The sequence below is a fragment of the Euleptes europaea genome, chromosome 7 (genome assembly GCF_029931775.1).
Source record: "Euleptes europaea isolate rEulEur1 chromosome 7, rEulEur1.hap1, whole genome shotgun sequence".
In the NCBI taxonomy this organism is placed as follows: Eukaryota; Metazoa; Chordata; class Lepidosauria; order Squamata; family Sphaerodactylidae; genus Euleptes; species Euleptes europaea.
This window is the reverse complement of record NC_079318.1, coordinates 2,407,617-2,430,761: the sequence shown is the minus strand read 5'-3', so window position 1 is coordinate 2,430,761 and position 23,145 is coordinate 2,407,617. Positions and strand designations below refer to the sequence as shown.

The 23,145-nt window shown below is 41.7% G+C and overlaps 1 protein-coding gene across 1 annotated transcript in view; it reads left to right on the top strand.

Moving 5' to 3' along the window:
- Positions 1–16,659, top strand: part of NHSL1 (NHS like 1) — a 154,788-nt gene extending 138,129 nt beyond the window's left edge. Inside the window, exons 6-8 of the mRNA XM_056852540.1 lie at positions 7,532–10,876; positions 11,480–11,609; positions 15,983–16,659. Coding sequence (XP_056708518.1) covers positions 7,532–10,876; positions 11,480–11,609; positions 15,983–16,628 — 4,121 coding nt within the window. The 3' untranslated portion in view covers positions 16,629–16,659. The remainder of the gene's footprint in view (positions 1–7,531; positions 10,877–11,479; positions 11,610–15,982) is intronic.
- The last annotated feature ends 6,486 nt before the right edge of the window (positions 16,660–23,145 follow it).

The window sequence follows — 23,145 nt, the reverse complement described above, 5'->3', positions numbered from 1 at the left end:
GGAGCCGGGGAGGCAGGGTCTCTACACAGAGCTGCCATTTTTGCAGTAGTTCTGTGTTGATGATCACATGCAGTTTTGTTTTTAGTATGTAAAACAGCATTTTCCCCAATTAAAGTCTGTAAAGTGAGCCAGTGTGGTGTAGTGGTTAAGAGCGGCAGAGTCTAATCTGGAGAAATGGGTTCAATTCCCCACTTCTCCACATGAAGCCTGCTAGGTGACCCAGGGCCAATCGCAGTACTCTCAGAACTCTCTCAGCCCACACAGAGGCAGGTAATGGCAAACCAACCACCTCTGAATGTCTCTTGCCTTGAAAACCCTACAGGGTCGCCATAAGTCAGCTGTGACTCGATGGCACTTTCTACCATCACCAAGCATACTTCAGTATAAAAAAAAATTATAGTAATTCTTAAAGCAATTTAATGCCCTCATGATATAGTAAATTACAAGAGGGATTTTTTTCATAGGTCCTTTTCGGTCAATACAGTGAGTTGTGTTTCCAATTAGTGGAACCAAATCCCAGTTTCAGAAAATGTAGGTCTAACTTTAAATAAGACCAACCTGTGATGTGTGAAAGCAACTGCTGCCAGATTAAACATCATAGTGGGGGGGGGTATACAGTTGCATGCTGGTGTATGGGTGTGGCCTATCCTTTTTGAGTTCCTGGGTCAATTTTTCACACTTTGCTGCAGTCCTTCATTTCTATGGATTGTAGTTAACCAACTGCCAGTGTGATGGGTGTGGATTTCCCACACCTTGCCCTTCCCCTAGCAGTCCCTTTTGGTCCTTGAACAGTGATTTCTGGAGCCACAGAACCCTGGTGGACAAAAAGGCATCAAGTGTTGATGAATTGCAGGTAGGATGGAGAATGAGGCAAAACCACTGCCTCCAACTCATGGAGCTTAGTACTTTCTGCTGGCAGTTTGTTGTTTTACAATCCTATGTTTATTGAGGGGTTGATTGCTTTCATACATCACATTCTGTGGACAGTTGCTTGCTGTGCTGCTTAATCTGGACCAGTTGCGAACGTATGAAAATATTCCACAAATACTTCAGATTCATTATCTTTTCAGAGTGAAATGACGTGAAAAGATAATGAATCTGATCCAAGCTAAACTGCAATTTCTGCTGTTTCCCCCATGACAGAAGTATTTCTGAGTGCCTGATAAGGTTTCATACTCAAACTTGCTTAGGCTGTTCATCAGACATCCCTTGGAATGGGGTCCAATCCAGTTTGCAGCCACATGGCAGGGAATCCATTTCAGTTGCAAAAGCTGATCTAAACAGGTTTTAGTTATGAAATCTGATGTGGTTGGATTATGCAGTCATCTCTTATTTGTAGCATTACAGTTTCCAGAGTCTTCTGACTTTGAAGGGCTATTCCATAGTGTCTGCCCTCTGAAGCTGCTATCTCTCCAGGGGAACTGATCTCTGTAGTCAGCAGATCAGTTGTAATTCTGGGGGAACTCCAGTCCCAACTGAAGGATGGCAATCTTGGACACAAAGCCTGTGAAAGGGGGTCCTAGGCTTTTGCAGTTTTATTCAACCGTGCATACTCTGTTTGTTTTTTAAGTGGGTTACCACACCAAAGAGAGCCAGAGTGGAGAACCAGGTTCGATTCCCCACTCCTCCACATGAAGCCTGCTGAGTGACCTTGGGCCAGTCACAGTTCTCTCAGAACTCTCTCAGCCTACGCAGAGGCAGGCAATGGCAAACCACCTCCGAATGTCTCTTGCCTCGAAAACCCTACGGGGGTCGCCATAAGTCAGCTGTGACTTGATGGCACACACACACACACACACACTCATCCCACACAAAATAAATTTGGACTAGTGGGTCACCATACTGAAAAAGGGCGTGAGTCACTGGCTAGAGGGTGCAGGAGCAGCTATGCTGAATGAAATTTTCTCTTCTATACAACTATTGGAGGAAAAGGTAAAAAGAAGCCTAACCTTCTTTGCAGTGTCACCCCTGGGAGAGGTGAGGGGGAAGGTGACAGTCCTGTCTGTCAAGTCCTGTCTGTAGAAAAAGGAACCTGTCCTAGGAGATTTCTAGCTTGTTAAAATGGCTAGAACAAAAATTCATAATCACATAATATGATCTGGAAAGACGGGTGTGTCTAAACAAGCATCGTGCTTAGCAACAGTTCTAAAGTAATCCTTTTCCTATAACCTCATTGAATGGCAAGGCAAGGCAAAAGCTAGCTCTCTCCTAACCTACCTGAAAAACTGCTTTAAAGGGCTACAGAGGTAGGGAGGCAAGGCGCAAGCCTGAAGTGTAGCCGCTGCTGTGCTTGGCTGTTTCTGAGTAGTGTAGAATAACATTAGGGTGACTACCAGTCCTGGTTATAAAGAGCCTAGGTAAGGTCTGATGTAGTAACAATGGCAAGGCAGGATACTCTGCAGACAAGCAGACAAGGAAATCATTAACTTTCCTGACATAACTTGGCATCAATTCAATTCCAATTTATTACAGTCATTTGACCAGCATTATAAAATTACAGAAATGCATATCATCAGCCATACTAACAAAGACAAGGCAGATTTGAAGACAAACCGTAAGATCACTATCAAAATAGAATATGACCGTTATTAAAATAAATAAATTAAAGTTAAAAATTACAGCTGTGATTTCCAAGCCCTACATATTATCATGCAGTATCTGGCAACATGGCTCGAGATCTGGGGATTATTGCCGGCTAACAGGTGGTCCGCTTTAGTTTTGTCAGTTTTTCCAGAGCGTTTTTCTAGCAGAGGGTTAATCATTTTAATTCTAACCTCCCTGTAGAAGGTTCACCGTAGGAGCATATGTTTGATCGTTTCCACCTCTTGAAGCAAGCATGGGCACTTTCTTTCTATAAAAGGGATCTTCTTAAATTTGCCTTCAAGTACCGCAGAGGTGTGCCGTACACCTGGCAAGTGTGAAAGCTCTCCTGGTGTTGTTGGATTCCAATGTGGCCAAATAAGCCACTGGAGCGACCACGTATTTGGCACACTGTGGGCATATGAAATCTGGTGTTCTAGGTATATCAGCTTGGCGCTCGATTTCTTCAATCCTCTGCCTGATCAGCTGTTTTGCTTGATCAAGCCCACTACTTAGAAGAGCTTGAGGGGACAAACCTAAGTTCCTAATATAATTCAAAACAGCCTGTAGCCATTTTGACTGAAAATTATCTCGAAGTATCAGGGGAAAGAGACCCTGGGGATTCAGATTTCCTTTTAGCCATAAATGAGTGGACATAATACCGACCCTAGCCTCCATCCTCAACATTCCAGTCTCTAATCTGATCCAGGCATTTGAGACACATTTTGGAACCTGTAAGATCGCTCTCAGAAATTTAGATTGGACTTTCTCCAATGGGGCATAACAGGAGGAGGGTGAGCCCAAAAAGGAGCCATATAGGAGTTGAGCCATAGTTTTCGCTTTATACAGATTCAAGGCTGCAGGGATAAAGTAACCTCCATGTGATTGTAGAAATCTAACTATACTATTTGCAGATCTTTCTCCCTGATCTGCCATATGTTTACAGTGGTTAATCTTAGATCCAGTTGCTTGAACCATAACCCCCAAGTACTTAAAGCTGGTCACTTGCTCTACCTGATGCCCCTTGAGTGCCCATAACCTAGTTTTCTGATTTTTCCCAAAGGCAATAATTTTGGTTTTCTGATAATTTGTTGTACGATATTCCTCATCACAATGTTTTGGTAACCTCTTCAGGGCTCTCATCAACCCTATGGGGGCTCCTAGAGAGTATAACTGTGTCATCAGCATATAACAGCCCTCCAATATGCCTTTCTGCGATTTTGGGGGGATGGTATTCAAAATTTCCCAGGTGGCTTATCAGATCATTTATATAGAAGGCAAACAGCAAGGGCGCAAGCAGGCAATGCCTGTCGGACCCCTCTAAAAGTTCTAATTGGGTCAGTAAGATGTCAATTCCTGCTAATTTGGCATCTGATCTTTCAGTTGGGGAATCCAGGGTCAAAGCGTAATCTATCAATGTTAAAAATATTGTTGACAAAGAGCGTAATCCTGAAGGGGGGTAGCTCTGTGGCGGCTGGGAGCGGCGGAGCTACACCACCTCCTCAGAGGCTTCCTGGCTGCCACGGAGCCTAAAAAAAGCATTTAAAAATAAAATTGGGAGGAAAATGGGGAAATGCCCCATTGAAAACAGCAAGACTGTGCCACACAAAAAGGTGGTGTAGCCTCCGAAACGCTCCCCCCCCCATGCCAGCGCGAGCTTTCCCTTCTGGGAAAGCCCTGCAGGCGTGGCTGCGCTGGCTGCGAGGACTGGTGGCAACTGGAAACTGAAGTGTTTCCCCCCCGCACTGGCATACGTCCCACCTTATTCTGTGATAAGGTGGTACCTGCACCAGCTTGGGACCTCGCTGGCTCCAAGGGAGCTTCGCCCCCCCTTCAGGAATGTGCTGAAAGGGTCATAATGTTAAATCAGTTAACAGGCTAAATAGTAGCATATCATAAAAAGTTTTAAAGAGCCCAGAGATGCATTTTTGTTTTGCATTATGCTACATTATTTTAATGTCCACTGTGTCAAGTCTCTCCGAGGAAAGCATGGTAAAAATCTTTTAAATCAACAAATACAGTTAAATACATTTCTGATCAATTATCTGTGATAAATTAGAAAGCTAGGAGTTCTAAATTATGAACTGACCAATGCTGCCTATTAGAAAATAATCTGAATTCCTATAGGGTCTGTTTAGGAAACTATATTAGAATGTCACTCCGAGGTACCAGCTATAGCACAGATAATTACAGATGGTAATTAGTTATGCCAGCTTCTCTCCTAAGTACTGCTTTTGTGTAGTTAAAGGGCTATGATAGTTGACACATGTGATCCACAGCATTCTGTGATATTTTGATTTGGCATGTGAATACTGTGGTTGTGTGGATTCATTTGAAGGACAGAAATAGGCTTGAAACAGATTTTCAGACAGATTTATGTTGTCCCCATGCTTGGATTAAAACCAAAATGACCCTGTGCCAGGTGGCCGAATTCTTACTCAAAAAAGATTTTCCATATTAGTGTATTATTCGATTGGAGTCTGTGTCTGTCATCATTAATGAAGCTCTAATCTTTTGCTTTATCAGGCTGATTTGAGCAGGAAAGGAGGATAATATAATTCCATGCTTGAATCTGTTGTAGTAGAAAAATGCTAAAGGTTAATTTCTGGCTGCATTGAGGTTCTTGATGAAGCCTCATCGACATCAGTGTTATCATGATATAAGCTTACGCTGTACATAAAACACAAGAATTTCCATAGAAGGAGGCAAAATATACTAAGGGTTTTCTTAATTTGGTAGAGTGAAAACAAGTTAACCTTTACAGATTGCTTTGTTGTAAACCTTTTCCTAATTCTCCATTTTCTACTGTGTTACTGAGCTGTTTGTCAAGGAAAACGACAAAATGGGCAACAGCTTAAGCTGCTGTTTAAATTTATGGAAAGAATGCCCTTAGCTTCACAGTCCAGTTGCACTGAACAATTAAGAGAACTGAACGCCTCTGGGCAACGGCTCCCCTTATCTGACACGCCGAAAAAACACTTCCAAGTGCAGCGTTTCAAAAGGGCTGCATTTTCCTTGGCAATGACTTGCAACACTTTAGATAACAAACTCTTCCCCTCTCCCTTTCTAGGCCATCACAACAGAATTTGGATACAAAAAGAAAAGGCTCTTTGTAGTGTTATTTGAATGGAACAACCCCTAAGTATGCCCATTCACAATGGACTGTGTTTTTCAGAATACATTCCACAGAACCCTTGGGGTCCCTTGCAAACTTCTCAGGGGATCCTCAGTGTAGTAATGATGAACAGGCTTTCCTAAAAAGACAAGTTGGTCCATCGCTATTGTTCTTCTGCAGCTACATGCATCAGCAGGAAAGTACTGTGTGATTTTAGCTTACATATGCTGGCAATGAGCCCAAACAGATAAATCCAGCACTTCCCAATAATGTGCCTCACAATCTTCTACAGTGTATAGGAATTTCCACAGCAGAAACACAAGTGTTCATCAGCAGACAATTCACTGCAGAAAAAAAGTTGCCTGAAAGCAGAAAGTTTTAAATGAAAATTATTTCATTAACCCTAATGACACCGTTTAGATTATTAATATAATTCTCTCTTTTTCAATTTGATTTGTATGGCCTTGGCTATGCTAGTCAGTTTGAAAGAAAGAGTGGGTGGTTTTCCAAGAGTACTTAAAGGTGTCTGAATCATTGAAACTGAAGGTACTCAATGGATCTACTCCACAACACACTTTAGTGTGCTCTCCACGCTTCATTCCATGCCAGTCCATGCCAGTCAGAGAAAAGCCTAAACAAGGGAGCAGAGTCTGCTCCGAAAGGAGAGCAATTTCCCTTGCTATTTGGGTTTATCCTCAGAGACAAACTGTGTCTTCAGCTCCCATTTGCGAGCAAAAACGATTGGCACTGTGCTGTTCCAGGCATGCACCAGCTTTGAAAGGTCACAACCTTTCTCTTCTGGTGCTGGTTTCATAGGGCTCCCATGAGAATGGGTATTCCATTCTTAGAGAAAAATTTAATTATGGTAGATACTAAAAATTGCTTTAGGGTTCCTATTCAGAGTTTAAGGCTATATTCAGACTTTGTGAACAAACTGTGATATAGGCATGAACTCCATTCGTGGCTTTATTTCTGCTGTCCCTCCTCTCTTCCTGCAAAAATAATTTACATTTTCCACTCTGATTTTATGTTAAACAGTTTTAATAGCAATTATATGGGCCATGTTTTTCTTTCTTTGGCGTAGCACCAGGGTCCCAAATCAATATCGTATGATTCAAGTAGAAATAATTGTAAGTGTATAAAAAGAAGCTTTCATGGATTCCCATGGCGCTTATGAACAGAAAGTGTTTCCTTAGCAATGAAATCATGATCAGGGTTTGAAAAGAAGATTGATTGATATACAGCTTTGGAAATTCTTTTTATTTTGGACTCTGTTCCTTTGACAGTTAGGAATTAGAGAGACAGTATACATACATTTGTATAGTATAGGTTTTGGTTTACTGGATGTAACAATAACCATAGCTGATAGGCTCCCATTCCCTTCACTTTAAATACATTTTAAACCTATGTAGGATAGTAACATATATTGATTGTACTCTGTAGCTCCTTACTGTGATTTTGAGAAAAGTCACACCGACTATTCTCCTATCTCCGAGAGATTACTTCCAATTGTAAAGAGAGCTGTAGGAACAAAGACTGTCCTTTGAACAGGAGTCTCTAGTAATTAAAAAAAATCAAGCACAACATTATGATAGGAAAATTGTCCCAGAGTTGCTCCAATCGAAGGCCGTTGTTTTCAATGGAGTAACTGCACTGATAGTTTGTTTACATCGTTGTTAGTTTCTTATTTACACTTAGACAAACTTTGTTGGGCAACAGACTAAATATGACCAATTATTTATATATTGAGGGGGGATACCCTACCCCATAGAGCCAATTGTAAAGGTGGCAAAAATAGTCATTTATGTAATAATGGTTTTATTTTAACTTCAACAGTTGGCACTGTTCAGAACGACTTTCGTAGCCATTCCTTGTGTGTCCCAGATCACTATTCCACCCTAGGAAGACTTGTTAGCTGTCGTTCTGCTATGCTGAAGTCAGGGACCAAGGACTCTAGTTGTCAGACAGAGGACATCAAAGTGGTGCCACCTTCAGTGAGGAGAATACGTGCACAGAAAGGACAAGGCATTGCAGCCCAGATGTCGCAGTTGTCTAGCTCCTCTGGAAACATGTCAGTGATGAGTGATTCTGCAGGGGTTGTATTTGCCTCTCGGCTTAACAGCGACCTAGGTTTTCACAGTCTACCTCGTTCAGGAGCAAGGGTGTCCTTGCCAGTACTGGAACGGAGGCATAGCATCTCTAAGTCAGCAGAAAATGGAGCTATGTCACACCAGATCAGCAAATTCCAAGCGGATGATAGTGTTCACATGAGGAACAGCAGTAGGACAGGAATGCTTCAGAGGCCAAAATCTCAAGAGGTAAAGAGTTTTGAAAGTGAACTGAAAGAAAACACAGCAGACATGGTCTCTGCACACACCATGTACTCAACCCATGTCATACCAAATGCTGCCCTACCAGCCTCTTCAGAGGTGATTGCTATTCATACTACACCAAATGCTCGGTCACCAGATAATAAAATCACCAACTCAGTTTCATATACAAAGCCTAGAGACAATCTTATGGCCAACAGCACGGTAAGCACAAAAGATCAAGACTGTTCTTCTAGTAGCTGGAACAAGGCTACTTCTACACAGAACTCACAGTCCTTGGACACTATCTCATCAAATCCTATTGTGGCTCTAGGAGATTCAGGGGTGTCACTTAGTGGTGCTGGAGGTATGGAGAATGGCCCCCAAAATATTACCTACAGCTTTAGGAATAATCTCAGTCCAAGTCATTCTCAGGACATTGATAATAGGAGTGAATCCTGTTACTCCGTGGATAAAACACAGGGCACAGGTCAGGGCAGCATAAAGCACTGCGGCTTCAAACCTACAGGAAACAAAGAGGCAGCCTTACACAAGCCAAACTGTGCCACTCCGGGATGCGCCACACCCATGAGCAATTTGAGTACAGGCAGCTTTGAACAAGTTGCAGCCAAAGAGGACTCAAGCTCTTTGTATTCAGTGGACCACGATGGCTATTACACTTCCATGCATATGGACTCCGGTCTCAAGTCTGGTAAAACCTGTATTAATAACAATGGCTTTGGGAACCCCAGACATAGTGTCATTAATATGTTTGATGGAATTGAAAAGAGATCGCTGGGAGACCTGTCGAGCTGCAGCGACAAATCCCTCTCGCGGAACATATCCTTAAAAAAAGCAAAGAAACCACCTTTGCCGCCATCCAGAACGGACTCTCTCAGAAGGATCCCCAAGAAGAAAGCTCAGTCCAGTGGGCAAGTTCTGGATGACGCACTGATCGCTAGCCTCCAGCACTCCCTGCAGTTGAACCTTAAGTGCAAAAATGGCAGCTCCCCATCTCAAAGCCCTTGCAGCGATTATGACGACCCCTGGGTGCTGCGCTCTCGTAGCCAGAGTTCTGTGAGCGCCAGCAGCAGTGTCGTGTCTGCCACAGGCCTGAACATGTACTCCATCTGTGCCGTCACACCTTCCCAGAGTGAGACAAGCAGCATCAAGTCAGAGTACGCTGACCAGTGGGCTTACCATAGCGACTGCCCGGGGATACAGGAGGATCGGTTAAAATTTCCAGCGGTTCATTCTGCACTCAAGCTGAACGATTATAGCATCAATCGTCTCAGTGATGGATCACGCGTTCCTGTACCACAAGTTCCCGTTGGGGTGGCCAAACCGAAGAGCGCTTCTCCTGAAAAGTCTCATAGAGTTACATCACCATCTAGTGGTTATTCCAGCCAGTCCAATACACCCACAGCACTTACTCCTGTGCCTGTTGTTTTAAAATCTCTGTCATCAGGAAATGGGAAGCCCAAGGTGAAACCTAAAGTGCCTGAAAGAAAGTCATCCCTATTGTCTTCTATTTCAGTGTCTTCCTCCTCCACATCTCTTTCTTCCAATACTTCTACTGAAGGGAATATGAGCATAAGGAAATCGGACCGTGCATTTTGCTTCCCTCTGATTACTCCTCCATTAATGCCTCCAGAGTCCGCTGACCATCTTCTTCCTCCCCCTCCTCCCCCTTTAACAGACATCATGGATCAATCTCACCGATCGGCATCTCCCAGTTTCCCGCCACCTCCACCAGAAACAGTTATGCATACCTCTTTTTCTCAGAGTGATCCGTGGTTTCATTTTTCACCTCAAGATGAATCAATTGATTTCTCTCCCTTGTCAACCCCCATTCCATCTCCTCCTCCCCTTCCTTCCACAGTTCCTCCGCCAGCACCCCCTCTGGACCCAAAGCTTGCAAAAGGTGCTTACAAACCCACACCTTTCAAGAAATATAACCCAGAAGGTACTTCTAGTAGCACAAGGACACAGCCATTCAGTAAAGAAGATTCCACTAAGCCTACGATGCCTCTAGTAACCACCCAAGCACTGCAAATGGTACAGCTGAGGTCTGTGAAGAAAGCTGCGGTGTCAGAGGTCGGCCAGCCAGCCGAAACTACTTCTGAAACCCACCCTCAGGAAAAAAATACTGACGTTTTTTCAGCACAGTCACCTTTAAAACTATGTGTGTCAGCAGGACGCAACAACAGTCAGGATAAAAGTGAAATGAAAATCTATGGTGCTCCTGACAAGAGATTTGCTTACATTCCTAGCCAGAGATCATGTAGCAACACCCCTGAACTTGCCAGTGGCAAAATATCTGGAAATGAAGCCAGTGTAGCTCAGTCCTTTGCCAGTGATTTATTGCCAGCCAGTGTTGAAGAAGAGCTATTACAGAAGGAAAGTTCTCACTCTGATCTTGAAAGTTTGCCACTTCAGGGGCAGTTAGAATCACCCAGCAAGCCTCAGGGTATATTGCCAAACAAGAAGCCGCCACCTGTTTCTAAGAAGCCCAAACTGTTCCTGATTGTGCCACCCCCACAACCCGATGTTGCTGCAGAAAAAATAGCTGAAGTGGGAGAAACAGTCAGAAGCGCTCCGAGTGTGCCTACGAGGTATGCTGCAGTTGCACCGTTCAGCCGGGCTAAGGATTACCCTACCGATGGACTCTGTTCCTATGAAATGGACGCTGGCAACCTGGGTCCAGAAGGAGGAGCTGCAGGCTCCACTTTGTGTGAAACGGAGGAAACCAGCATCTTGCCCCTGCAGCCAAAGCAAGAGGAACAGCCTGGCTTGTGTGAAAGCAGTTCTGACAGAAATGGAGATAGCATCTCTAGAGCAGATGGACAGCCATCTCCAGGGGATGAAACTGGTAAGTCTGCTTTCCTTTTGTTCTCCAACTTCTCCAAGTGTATTAGTGACTGGAAAGGGGGTGGGGTGGGGGGAATGGCTATAGTATTGACTTCGTTTCAAAACCCTCATTGCAAATACTCTTCCCTAAGGGAAATCACAGGACTAGGGTTAATTATGCATGGAGAATCCCTACTGCTGTTTGTTAAATAAAAGAAGATTTACTGTCAAGAAGATTTGATCTACGGAACTCCTGATTTAAAAAATACCGATGTATTTGTCACTTTTATACTGATACAGTAATTATGTCTTTTTAAAAAAAGACTTCAAGGTGAGTTTCCTGTTCCTGATAACAAACTCAAGCCTTTTTCAGACTGCAAGTACCAGAAACAATTGGGGTAGTAGTCATCTCTGCATTTACTTATGAGCAAGCCCCATTTAACTTTTGAATAAACATGCATAGTATCGCACTGTTAGTTATTTTGGTGAGTGAAAAGATTACTTTTTTTAAAAAAAGGAATTTACCTATATTTCTTTTCGTCTGTCAGCCACTGAACTGGGATTACTCTGTTTATCTGATGCTGGGCAGATTATCATTGGTATAATTTTCATGCTTCCTTTTCAGCTGAGGTGTTTGACTCAGATGCAGCCAACAGCTTTTTCCTGCAAAGCCTCAGTTATGGGGAAGGCAGTGATGCTGTGGCCACGCCAGTGAGACCAAGAACGACCGAGGATCTTTTTGCAGCCATTCACAGGTATTGCTTAAGCAGCCACATTTGTGTTGCTGCTTCATATGTCCTGTCCTGTGGTTTAATCATTAAAGCCCTTTTAAAATATACAATAATTATGACTATTTGAATTTTAAAATTTAGATGCAGGTGATACATACTTGTAGTTTAGAGTATGCCATAGATCACCTTTTACTAATTTGGCTGGCAGCAAGATCAAGTTTGGTAAGACTGTCAGCTTTTCTACCATTGAAAAAGCCAAGTGAGTCCCCCCTGTATATATTGCGGTGACACTCTCCGTCTTCTTAATTTTAATATATACTGTTGCTTTCTCTATGTATCTTTGTTTTTTTCATTCCCTCCCTCTGCCTTTTTACTCTTCTCCGCTGATTATATGGTGCAGTTTGGGACAGAGGCTCAACGCTAATGCTTCATGGCAAGCGTGGCTTAAACTGGCAAGTAAACGTGATCTGTCAGTCATATGGCAAAACATATGACAGTAGCTGGATTATAATTTGCCATAATCCAGAGGAGGATGAGCTATTTTGTGGCACGCTAGTCTGTCGATTGAAACGTGCAATACAGACACATGCATCCATATCCTTAGGTTTTTAAAACAAAAAGTCAACAGATTAGTGATTCTTGTAAACTTCAGCGGCACTATACCAGTGTAAATGCTTCTCAAATAGTCTCTTTGATTTCCACATTGAGAAAACATCCAGTAGGAAAACCAATAGATAAGAGAGTGGTCAGCCTTGCCAGGGCTGGAACCCATCCTTAACTCTCCAGGCCACAATCCCAAGAGGAAATGAGCTACAAGAATATGACATAATAATCCTGTGACAGGATACACAGTTATGACCTCACCATTGACCATTGTCAATGCTACGACCTTGAGTAGCAGACCAACAAAGCCTGCTTACTTCCCTTACTTTAATGATACTGTTCATATGGCCAATTCGGCCCTGAACACCACAAAGTCAGCAAAAGGAAATGTAAAAGGTGGTATAGCATGGAACAAGACAATGGTCAAAGCCATGAGTGAATTCTCTCCATTGTTGAGTGGTCCTGCCTCTCCCTCCTCCCGCTGTTCCTCTAGCTGCACACAGAGAGGCAGGAGGCTGCCGGACACCCTTGTTCTCTACACATGTGCGTCAACAGCAGGTCCTTACAAAAAGCAGCAAAAAAGAAAAGGGCAGCTCCATGGAAGTCATGAACCAGCAAGCATTTGCTTGGAGTGGAGGAGTGTCTATGAACCACCTGAATGTCCCAGTCTCTGCTATAAAGGAGTTTTTGCTGAAAAGAAGAAAACTTAATATAAGAACCTGAGTAATTTTTAACTTAGAAGAGCTATGTGCAGCACTGGCTCCATCTTGTGGTCACTTCTCGGCATGTATTGGACAGATTTCTGAAGAGTAATGGAAGCTGACTGCATGTATCACATGAACAGGCAGGATCTCAACTGAGTTAATTTGTGTGGGGAGCAGCTGCATCTTAGTTATTCTTGGGTACGCATGGACCTATGTGTGAACATAGACTTCCCTATTCTCTTCTATGATCTGTTTACTTTCATGGAGAACAAAGTTTTCAATCATGCCCTGTTTATGTTTTGTAGTGTTACATATTACAAAACAGGAAATCTTAGTCTTGCTGCTGTTGAGGAAGTATCCCTCTGTGGTAGGTATTTATGCAGAATAATATATTCTGTGCTTCCTTTCAAATTTTGCAAATACATGCTGACCATAGTCTTCAAGCAGTGGCTGGACAAACACTTGTCAGGGGTGCTCTAGGCTAATCCTGCATTGAGCAGGAGGTTGGACTAGATGGTCCGTATGGTCCCTTCCAACTCTATGGTCCTGTTCTACATATAGATTAAACATATATACATACCAGGATCCAAATAATTGCTTAGCTGGTCCTGTGCATAAGAAAGTTCCCCATAATTAGTTTCTTTTGAAAATGAGGGGTCTTTCAAAAGCTGACTGGGAGTCTGCCGCTTAAAGGGTGAAAGTCAATATCCCTCTGGGCATACCCAGGGCCTTGGCCACGCTAAAGTCACTAATTAGTATTAACAGTATTCACATTAGCATCCTTCTTGATACCTTCCCAGTCTTTTTGTTAAAAGGGCAAGGGCTTGTATTGAACAGCCACAAGCAGTTTTTATGAAAACTGGGAAAATCTCTCTGGAACGAAGATACATCGTGTAGTTTTCCACTTATTAGCTGATTTTTACAATTTGATATTTGCTTTTGCTGGTGCTGCGGTACATTGCAAACTGTCTTTGTGCTTATCATGGGATAATTCCTATTCTGGCCAGAAGGAGAAGGTGTGGCTGTCATAAAAACAAATGTCTTAAGTACCGTTAAGCCCCGTTGTATCAGTGGCTTTTTTTGTAGCCCATTTAATTGTCTGTAATTGATGCCCTTCATGTTTTTACAAGGGGGATGGTCTGTATTGCACATTTTAAAAAAAGTAACGTGTGTATTTTGTGTAAAATCTTATGTATACAATAGTTACTGAGAATGCCATTGTACTTTTGTTGCCGTATCCATATTGTTAGTGAACGCAGTAGTGACTTACAAAGACTGGTATCATTTAGCCTCTTTTGCACATGTTTATGTGGCTGTTTCCCCCACCTCTAAATTTCTAATCTGTTGTAACTTTTAAATACTATCAATACTATCTCATATCTTAACAGACAGATTTCTCTCTCTCTTTCTGAGCGGAAGTACATTTTTACATTTATCAAGCCCTTGACCTTGTTCATGCATTGTAAATGTATATTAGTAGAAGCTAATATAATCTGAAGCCATAATGCAAGAGCAATTATTTTGGAAACTTATTTTTCTATGGGCAAACAGGCCAACATATACTTAGTAAATGCAGTAAAATTTCATCCTGTTACATCCTAAGAATGACTCTGGGAAGTGATATGCTCCTTGCCTTCTCTGTATGGAAGAGGTAAAAAGTGAACTGGGAAGTATGGTATTTATGTCAACACAATCTATCACCACAGAATTAAAAACACTATTATTTCAGAGACACATCAAGAAGGCTACCAAATAAGCCACGGTTTGTTGAGTCCAAGAATAGGTCTCCAAAGTCATCAGGCTCTCACCCTCCTCTCATCATGTGCATATAGACTGAAGATTTCCTTGTTTTTAACAAACTGTAATCTGTTGTGATACCCATGCCAGATGAATCAACAAATTGTGGTTTGTTTCTTGTTTACAAAGTGGGATTCCACAGTTTAATTCTGCCTAGTCAGCAAGAAAGAAATAACAATTTGATAAAGTATATAGTTTCAATTGGTTTGTGGTTTGTTTCTTGTTTACGAAGTGGGATTCCAGTTTAATTCTGCCTAGTCAGCAAGAAAGAAATAACAATTTGATAAATTGATTTCAATTGGTTACCAATCAGGAAGTCTTCAGTGCAAGGGGAGAAGGGAAAAAGCCAGGTTCCTGGATTTCTGAAACTTATTGTTGGCCAAGCAAATGATGGAGTTGGCTTTTGCATGCAGCCACTCAGTGTTCAAATTATTACAGTATTGCCCTCTTCACTCATTACTTCCTCCCTTGGAGAGCGAGCAGCAGACAAGAGGCATGCTAGGCCCCAAGACTACACTGGGTTAGGTTTCCTCTTTGAAAAGTGATGCTTTAATAGACTATTCTGTTGTCACAGTCAGAAAAGCAAAGTACACCACACTTTCTTTGCTTGGGTAGTAGTAGCACTTGATTGATGTTAACTAGAAAGGAACAGTGTGTGCATTTTACCCTACTTAGGTAATCACTCATCTTTTTTCTGTGTTTAACCTGTAAGCTGTGTGGTTTCCCTTCAGTGCAGATTGATTAGTTGTTTTAAGTGATATATTTTCCCTCTTTGCAAGTCAATTAGCTGTTTTTAGATAAATCTATATGCAAATTACTATGCGATACAGTAAGATGCCTGTTATGTTGTTAGCTTCCCACAGAGCCCATGAATTTAATGTAGATTTCATTCTTTTCAATTTGACATTTTGGACACCATGACAAATAAAATTAGTATATATCCTGCAGGTTGTGTTCATTTACCAGAGGCTACTGTATTGCAAACATGTTTCATTAAGAAAATACGGTTTTCTCAAATATGAGAAAATGCCCTCAATCAACTTGGATTCAGTTAGTTCTCTTCAGGTAGAATAAAAAATGCTTTAGACTTCCCTTATCACAATTCCCTTTTTCTAGGAATATCTTAAAGTTTGTTTAACTTATTATTTGTTCCTTGGCTTTTTAGCAGCATTGTCTTTTATGCTGTTATGTGGAACAGCAGTACCTTTTTCTTTTGTTGTTGTTGTTGTGAAACGCTAATAGCTGCTCTTTGGGTTCTCTCTTCTTTCTTCTTCTCATGCATGAAAATCACAGATCCAAAAGGAAAATCCTTGGCCGCAAAGACTCTGATGATGACCGTGCTCGAAATCATTCTCCATCACCCCCCGTTACACCCACTGGTACTTCCCCAAATCTGGCTTCCCTCAAGCAGGCAGGATCAATTCAGAGAAATGTCCGCAAGAGCAGCACCAGCAATGACAACTTCAAGGCACTGTTGCTTAGAAAAGGGAGTCGATCAGAAACCAGCGCTCGCATGTCAGCTGCAGAGATGCTAAAGAATACAGACCCACGATTTCAAAGACCCAAGGTAGATTCTTCCTGGGATCTTTCTGAAAGTACCACGAACTGTTCTCCTACCAAGAGCAGGAGGGCCCAGGAAGAGTGGGCGAAGAGTGAAGGCCTCATGCCGAGGAGTCTGTCTTTTTCCAGCACCAAGTATAGCCGGTCTCGAACCCCACCGTCTGCTGCCAGCAGCAAGTACAATGTTCGAAACCGGATCCAGAGTAGCCCCATGACTGTTATCAGTGAAGGAGATGTGGAAGTAGTTGAACATTCAGACAGCAGGGCTTATAGGACTTCAGAGGGGTCGCTTGATGTGTTTAACGTAAATGAAATGGACATTAATGAAGAGGCACTCTCCAGTGGAAAAAACGCAACTTACCCGAAGTTAATAACTTAACTGAGAACCTTGGATCCTTTAAGGATGTATCCATGCCCACCAGCTGGAAAACAAAATTCAGTGAGGATTAAGAAGTAAGGCACTGTGATGTTAGACTTCCAAAAAGTATATGAAATAAGCCAGGGCTAGGAGAGAGCCTAAATCATTAACATTTACTTTGCCAGGTGTTTAACATGTGCTCATCTGTGGCTGCTGGAGCGCCATTCACTTGCGTGGCTTGGTTGGGAGGTGCTTGCGATTAAAAAAAATTAAATTAACCAACAGACTTCTGCATTAAAGCCTTAAAAGTTTTGTCGTAAAACAAAAAACGTTGTTCTCAGATCCTGGGTTATATGTGATTTCTTTTTTTCTTTTTGGAGGATGTACAAAATTAGTGCAAGTCTGCGAATAAAATGGGAAGCTTCTGTGGTACAAGGGTGGCAGTAGCTGTTGAAGTGTTCTATTTATGAAACTTAGTAATCTCTTCTGAGCAGGGACAGATAGAATGAAATATGTGGCCCTGTTAGACTAGCAGGGGTGCCATCGCCCAGCGGCTGCTTCTGGCATGGGGCTCCTGTGGGCTGTTTTGACGTCACCCCAGCGTCACTAATTAGACCATCCACATTCTGAATAGATTCACTGTTGTAACTACCCAACAGGAAAGCAGCACTGTTGTAACACAAAACTGACTGCTGTGCAGGCCAAATTTACAGCCCTGGCCTACAGAAAACCCCACGTTCCTAGATGAGTTTCTTTGAGTGGATATTAAGATGTTCTTTAGGAGAATTAAAATAAATAACTGCTGATTTATAAGAAAGGTGTAGTTACATTCAGGGGTGGAGAGGGACAAGCAAACATAGCCATGCATTTCTAAGTCTGAAAAGCAAGCTAACATTGGAAAACGTACACTATAGAGCTGCAAAGACTCTCCTTTCCAAATAAACTGGGTCGGATTTGCATTGTTGCCAGTTTTTCATCCGTTTGTCGAAATAGAGAAATTTTTCTCAATAACGTAGAACTTGAAATATTGTTTGCTTGTTAACTTTTGGTTACCAAAGAGTACATTATAATTTTATTTTATTTTTGGCCTTTTGGGTATACATTCAGCATTTCCTTGATTTGGGAAGAAACTCCTAACAATTTAGCAGGGCTTGCTTAATATTGTTGTGTATTTCACCAATGACATTTTTTAAATCTTTTAATTTTTTTCTTGTAATAGAAAACTTATAACTAAAATATCAGCTGGCAATTTTGATCACCATTTTTAAAAGCCTTTAGTTTTTGAAAAGGAACTTTACATAATTTGATGGGTTGTGCAGTTTTTATAATGTTTGTACATAATGGAAGTTCTTAAGATAACTTTTGTCCCCCACCACCAATGTTGGGATTTTTACGTTTTTAGACATCAAGAAGAAAAAATGCTGTATGTAGATAATTTATTTTAATGAAAAACACTTGTTTCTCCTCTGCTCCGTCTCTGTATTTGTTAGCAGTATAAATTTTAGAGGCCTTCACTCAACTCAAGAAGGGGATGCCGACAGTACGGTGACTCTGCATCAATAAAGGTCGCCATTTGCTATCTTGTCTCTCCAGTCAATAATGCAACACTTGGAAACCACGGAAAGCCGTTCTGCTGAAAACCATAAGTCATGGGTGAACTAAATATTGCTGTGGGCATCAAGGGTAAAATTCACACCATTCCAGCCTGCTCCAAAACCCAGCACTATATGAAAGGACCTCCCCGCCCCCGCCCCCAGTGATCTTATATGAAGAAGACTGGATGGACGGAGAGATCCCTGGTGACTGAAATATGCCTCACTTTGGGTCACTGCTTACATCAGTCCATGGTGGCAAGGCGCAGACAGAATTACTCCGCACCTAGCTGGATCACATTTCTTTACTTAGATTTACAGTCCACAATTTCCTTAAGGTTCAATGTCAGTAACATTTTCATAACTTGGTTCCCTGAAATGCACTTAATAATTGTAGACGGGCAAACTACAGTCTGCACAATTAGTTTGCAAATATTAAAGTCTTAATGGTTCTTTAAAAAGGTAAAGGTAGTCCCCCTGTGCAAGCACTGGGTCATTCCTGACCCATGGGGTGATGTCACATCCCGACATTTACTAGGCAGACTATGTATACAGGGTGGTTTGTCATTGCCTTCCCCAGTCATCTTTATAAAGGTAAAGGTCCCCTGTGCAAGCACCGGGTCATTCCTGACCCATGGGGTGATGTCACATCACTACGTTTCCAAGGCAGACTTTGTTTACGGGGTGGTTTGCCAGTGCCTTCCCCAGTCATCTTCCCTTTACCCCCAGCAAGCTGGGTACTCATTTCACCGACCTTGGAAGGATGGAAGGCTGAATCAACCTGGAGCCGGCTACCTGAAACCGACTTCCGTTGGGATCGAACTCGGGTCGTGAGCAGAGCTTTTGACTGCAGAACTGCAGCTTAACACTCTGCGCCACAGGGCTCCTTGTCATCTTTACGATACCATAAAAGATGCAGGCATGAAATAGATGCTTCAGTGGTAAATTATGTTTGTCTGGAGTGCCAAACTGATATTGTAGTTTGAAATCTAGATTTGAGAAAGCTAGGTATGCACCCTAAATATTTCTACACAGAAATTGGATTCTCCACTTTTTTTGCTGCTCTTGATAAAATCACAAGCACACACTCAAATCCTGAGTAATCAATGAATGTTTAGGTAATCAAAAGGATATTAATTACAAAGTGGCATGAGCATCATCAGGTTTCAAATAGAGGCATTTTAATGTACATGTTAAAAGCATAGCAATAAAATATTCAATGGTAGAAATGCTAGGCTTTAGTTAGATAATATCAGTTACTCTCTACTAAAATAAAAGGACAACAAGATCATTATGGACACAATACAATCCTTGAAATATTTTAAAGTCTTGCCACAGATTCAGGTACTGAAAATAATTGCTCAAAAGATACCAGTAAGTTTAGCCATAGGCTGATTTACTAGATTTACAAGAAGGGTTTCAAGAATATTTAGGGAACTGAGACCCCCCCAGGTCTTATAATGGAGCTTATGATATGATCAGGCTAGTCTGGGCCATCCAGGTCAAAGCACTAAATATATTACCATTCTTATTAAAGGTAAAGGTAGTCCCCTGTGCAAGCACCGGGTCATTCCTGATCCATGGAGTGACATCACATCCTGACATGTACTAGGCAGACTATGTTTATGGGGTGGTTTGCCATTGCCTTCCCCAGTCATCTTCCCTTTACCCCCAGTAAGCTGGGTACTCATTTTACCGACCTTGGAAGGATGGAAGGCTGTCAACCTTGAGCTGGCTACCTGAAACCAACTTCCATCAGGATTGAACTCAGGTCGTGAGCAGAGCTTGAACTGCAATACTGCAGCTTACCACTCTGCGCCACGGGGCTCCTACCTTTCTTATTACCTGGTTCTTATTACTTGGTTGCCTACCAATATTTTGAGCAGCTGTAGACAACCTGGATACATACCAGTTCTGTATTTAGACATGACAATAAATCCAGGCTTATACTTTGCCACAGGTTAGGGAAAACTGGTTCTGCAAGTTATACATCCAAGAACAGATAAAAGGGGCCCCATCAGTGTCGGATGCAGACGAGTGCTTGAGCTCTGCTGTTAACCCCCACAGTGTTTTGGTTGCTGGATAAGTACCTTTAACAAAGGGAAGTTTCTGGTCAGGAGGTGGGTCTATACTTGACTAATGGTGTGCTTGGGAGAAGAAAGGAAGGAGGAAAGGTAGAATCAGCGGGTCAAATGCCTAAAATGGAGATTGCAGATTTAATTCTTTCAAATTGGCAAAGGGCTGTTGAAAGCAACCACAATCCCCCAAATAAAAATTCCCACTGAGTTTCCCCTCTCACTACCCCAATTTAATCCAAACATCAGATGAAATCAAATCATACAGAGTAATAATTATCTTTCTCTGAACTGGATTTTAGAATACTGAACAATCATTTTTCCGATTGTGCTCAAGTATATATGTTTAAGTCCTACTGAAATCAAAAGAAATAAACACACGCAAGTAGGCATAGATGGACTACAGCTGCTGGCTATGATCCAGAGCCCTCAACACAGCTCTTTGTTTAAGTGAAACCCTCTTTATGCAGTTGCAAGCATTTCCTACTGCATGGGCCAAATATTTTTGCCTCAGAAAAGAATGTCCCTGCATGTGTGTAGATCAGTATGTACGGCAGAGCCTCTGGATCACAGCTATTATGTCTAGCAGGGCATGTTATAGGTTTGTAATACTGACCTTCAAGATTCCTGAATTACACAATTCAGTATTCATTTTTCTCTCCACTCAGCGAATCCCTAAAACAAAAGGCATGCCTTCTTCAGGGCAGCAATTCCCTGTCACTATGTCTAGCATGGGAAAGACCTCCTGAGGGAGCCCAAAGTAATCATCTATGGGAGTCTGTCTGCTACACCACTGCATGATTTAGTCTTCCAGCCTTCTGTGTGGCCTCCAGGTATGACTGGAGCAATTCCACAGCAGTAGTCCTCAAAGACTGTCCGATGGATCCCTCCATGAGTTAATTGTTGCAGATCGGCCTCCTGGTTGGAAGGAAGCAATCCTCATGCATTGACTCATTCAGAAACAGATTGTGTTTCTCTGACAGGTGATTTTTACTCTTAAACTCAGTGTTTTAAGCATTCTAATTCATGAAAAGAGAACACCTCAGGTAGCAGAACTTTGGGAAATAATGTTCTACCTTTACTAAGTGAAAGTGCTTTGGATTACAAGAAATATGCAGAAGGTGCTGGTAACAGAAAAAAACAGGGAAAATGGGGATGTGGGGAAGAAAATACTCCATATCAGAACAATTTTTAAAAAAATTTACCTGTCTTTAAACACCTATACATGGATTTGATTTTTTTTACTGGAACACCAAAAGGATAAAAGCTTTCGAGAAAATTATAGTTTTTTGTTTTTTTTAAATGAACATGCTTCCCCTATATATTATTCAGACAGTGAGCCAGTTAACACTTGCAGTGGCCATGAAATGAGCACTACAGAAGTGTGTGGGAGACAATTCCAGGCTTTATTCACACAGTTTGGAAGACATTATAGAGGTGCCATTCTCCTCCTACCTTGATTTATTAATAGCTGGAAAAGGGCTAAACAAGTTAATTTTGTATGTAAGGTATTCTGTAATATTACATTGCTCTCTGCTTTTGTCTTCATTATCTGTCAGAGACAGAATATTAAACAAAACAGGTAAGCATTTATAAATGCAAATATACATTTTAATTGAGCGTCTTCTTCCACATTTCCAGTGGATTATGTCTGGCCAAACTGATCTATGCTAGAGATAAGAGTTACACTCATTTTAATGCTAGAAGGACATGTTCTCCACTTGCCCTGGGCCTGTTATCTAAGGGTAATCTTCCTTCTTATATAGATTCTCTGGTTAGTCCAAAGTTATGTAGAATCTTTATACGTTCAAGATTTAATTGCCCTTTTTCAATGGTTTTGCTGGGCCATATGCTAAAGATCCCTTTTTCAGACCGGCTGTGTCCCTGCCCTCTTCAGTCAGTGGCCTCCTTGGTATATATCCTTTTGCACTGTCCTTATGTATACCAATTTAGGCTAAAATGGATTATACCATGTTTTAACAAATGGTCCACATCTTCTTGAGCAACTTTGGAACAAAAGGTTCAGTTCTTCTTAGAGGACTCTGACCCACAGCATACTTATTTTGTTGCTCGTTTTTTGGAGGCTGCAGAGAAGAGCCGAAGGGAAGTGTTTTTAGAGATGGGTCTTATTTAAATTTTATGGTTTTATTGTTCAAGACCTCGATCTAAGAACAGGGGGAAAGAAAAGAAGAAACGTGGATTATGTCAACAGAAATTGACCTGTCCTTCTGATTTGTTAAAAAAAAAAGTGCATTTTCTGACCAATCCTTAATTTTTAAAGAAACCCTTAAACCGTGTCAAGTGAATGTTACTATTCCAGTACTGCATACAAAAGAAATCATGAGCTCATCAGTTTGTATGAAGGTTTTTTGTAACCTACACAAGATTTTATCTAATAGAATATTGACACATCATGGTGCATCAAATGCATCTGACACTATCCTATCTATCCTATAACTTTTTTTCTGTCTGTATCCCAGATTATCTCTAGAGATTTTCTTCAAACTTATATGGAATTATTTTGTTTTCAGTTAACTCCACATGTCCTATTCTATCCTTTCCTAGCAGTCTGATGTTTTGTTAACATGTTAAAACAAAACCAGAGCAAAGAAAAGCAGGATTTTTGCTCCCTGCATGTTTAGTGAAATGTACTCTTTGGGATCTTTAACAGCAATAGAATTCTAATCCCCCCCAAAACAAACAAACATAGTGATCATTAAAGGTAAGGTAAAGGTAGTCCCCTGTGCAAGCACCGGGTCAATACTGACCCATGGGGTGACATCATATCACAACATTTTATTAGGCAGACTATGTTTATGGGGTGGTTTGCCATTGCTTTCCACAGTTGTCTACACTTTACAGCCAGCCAGC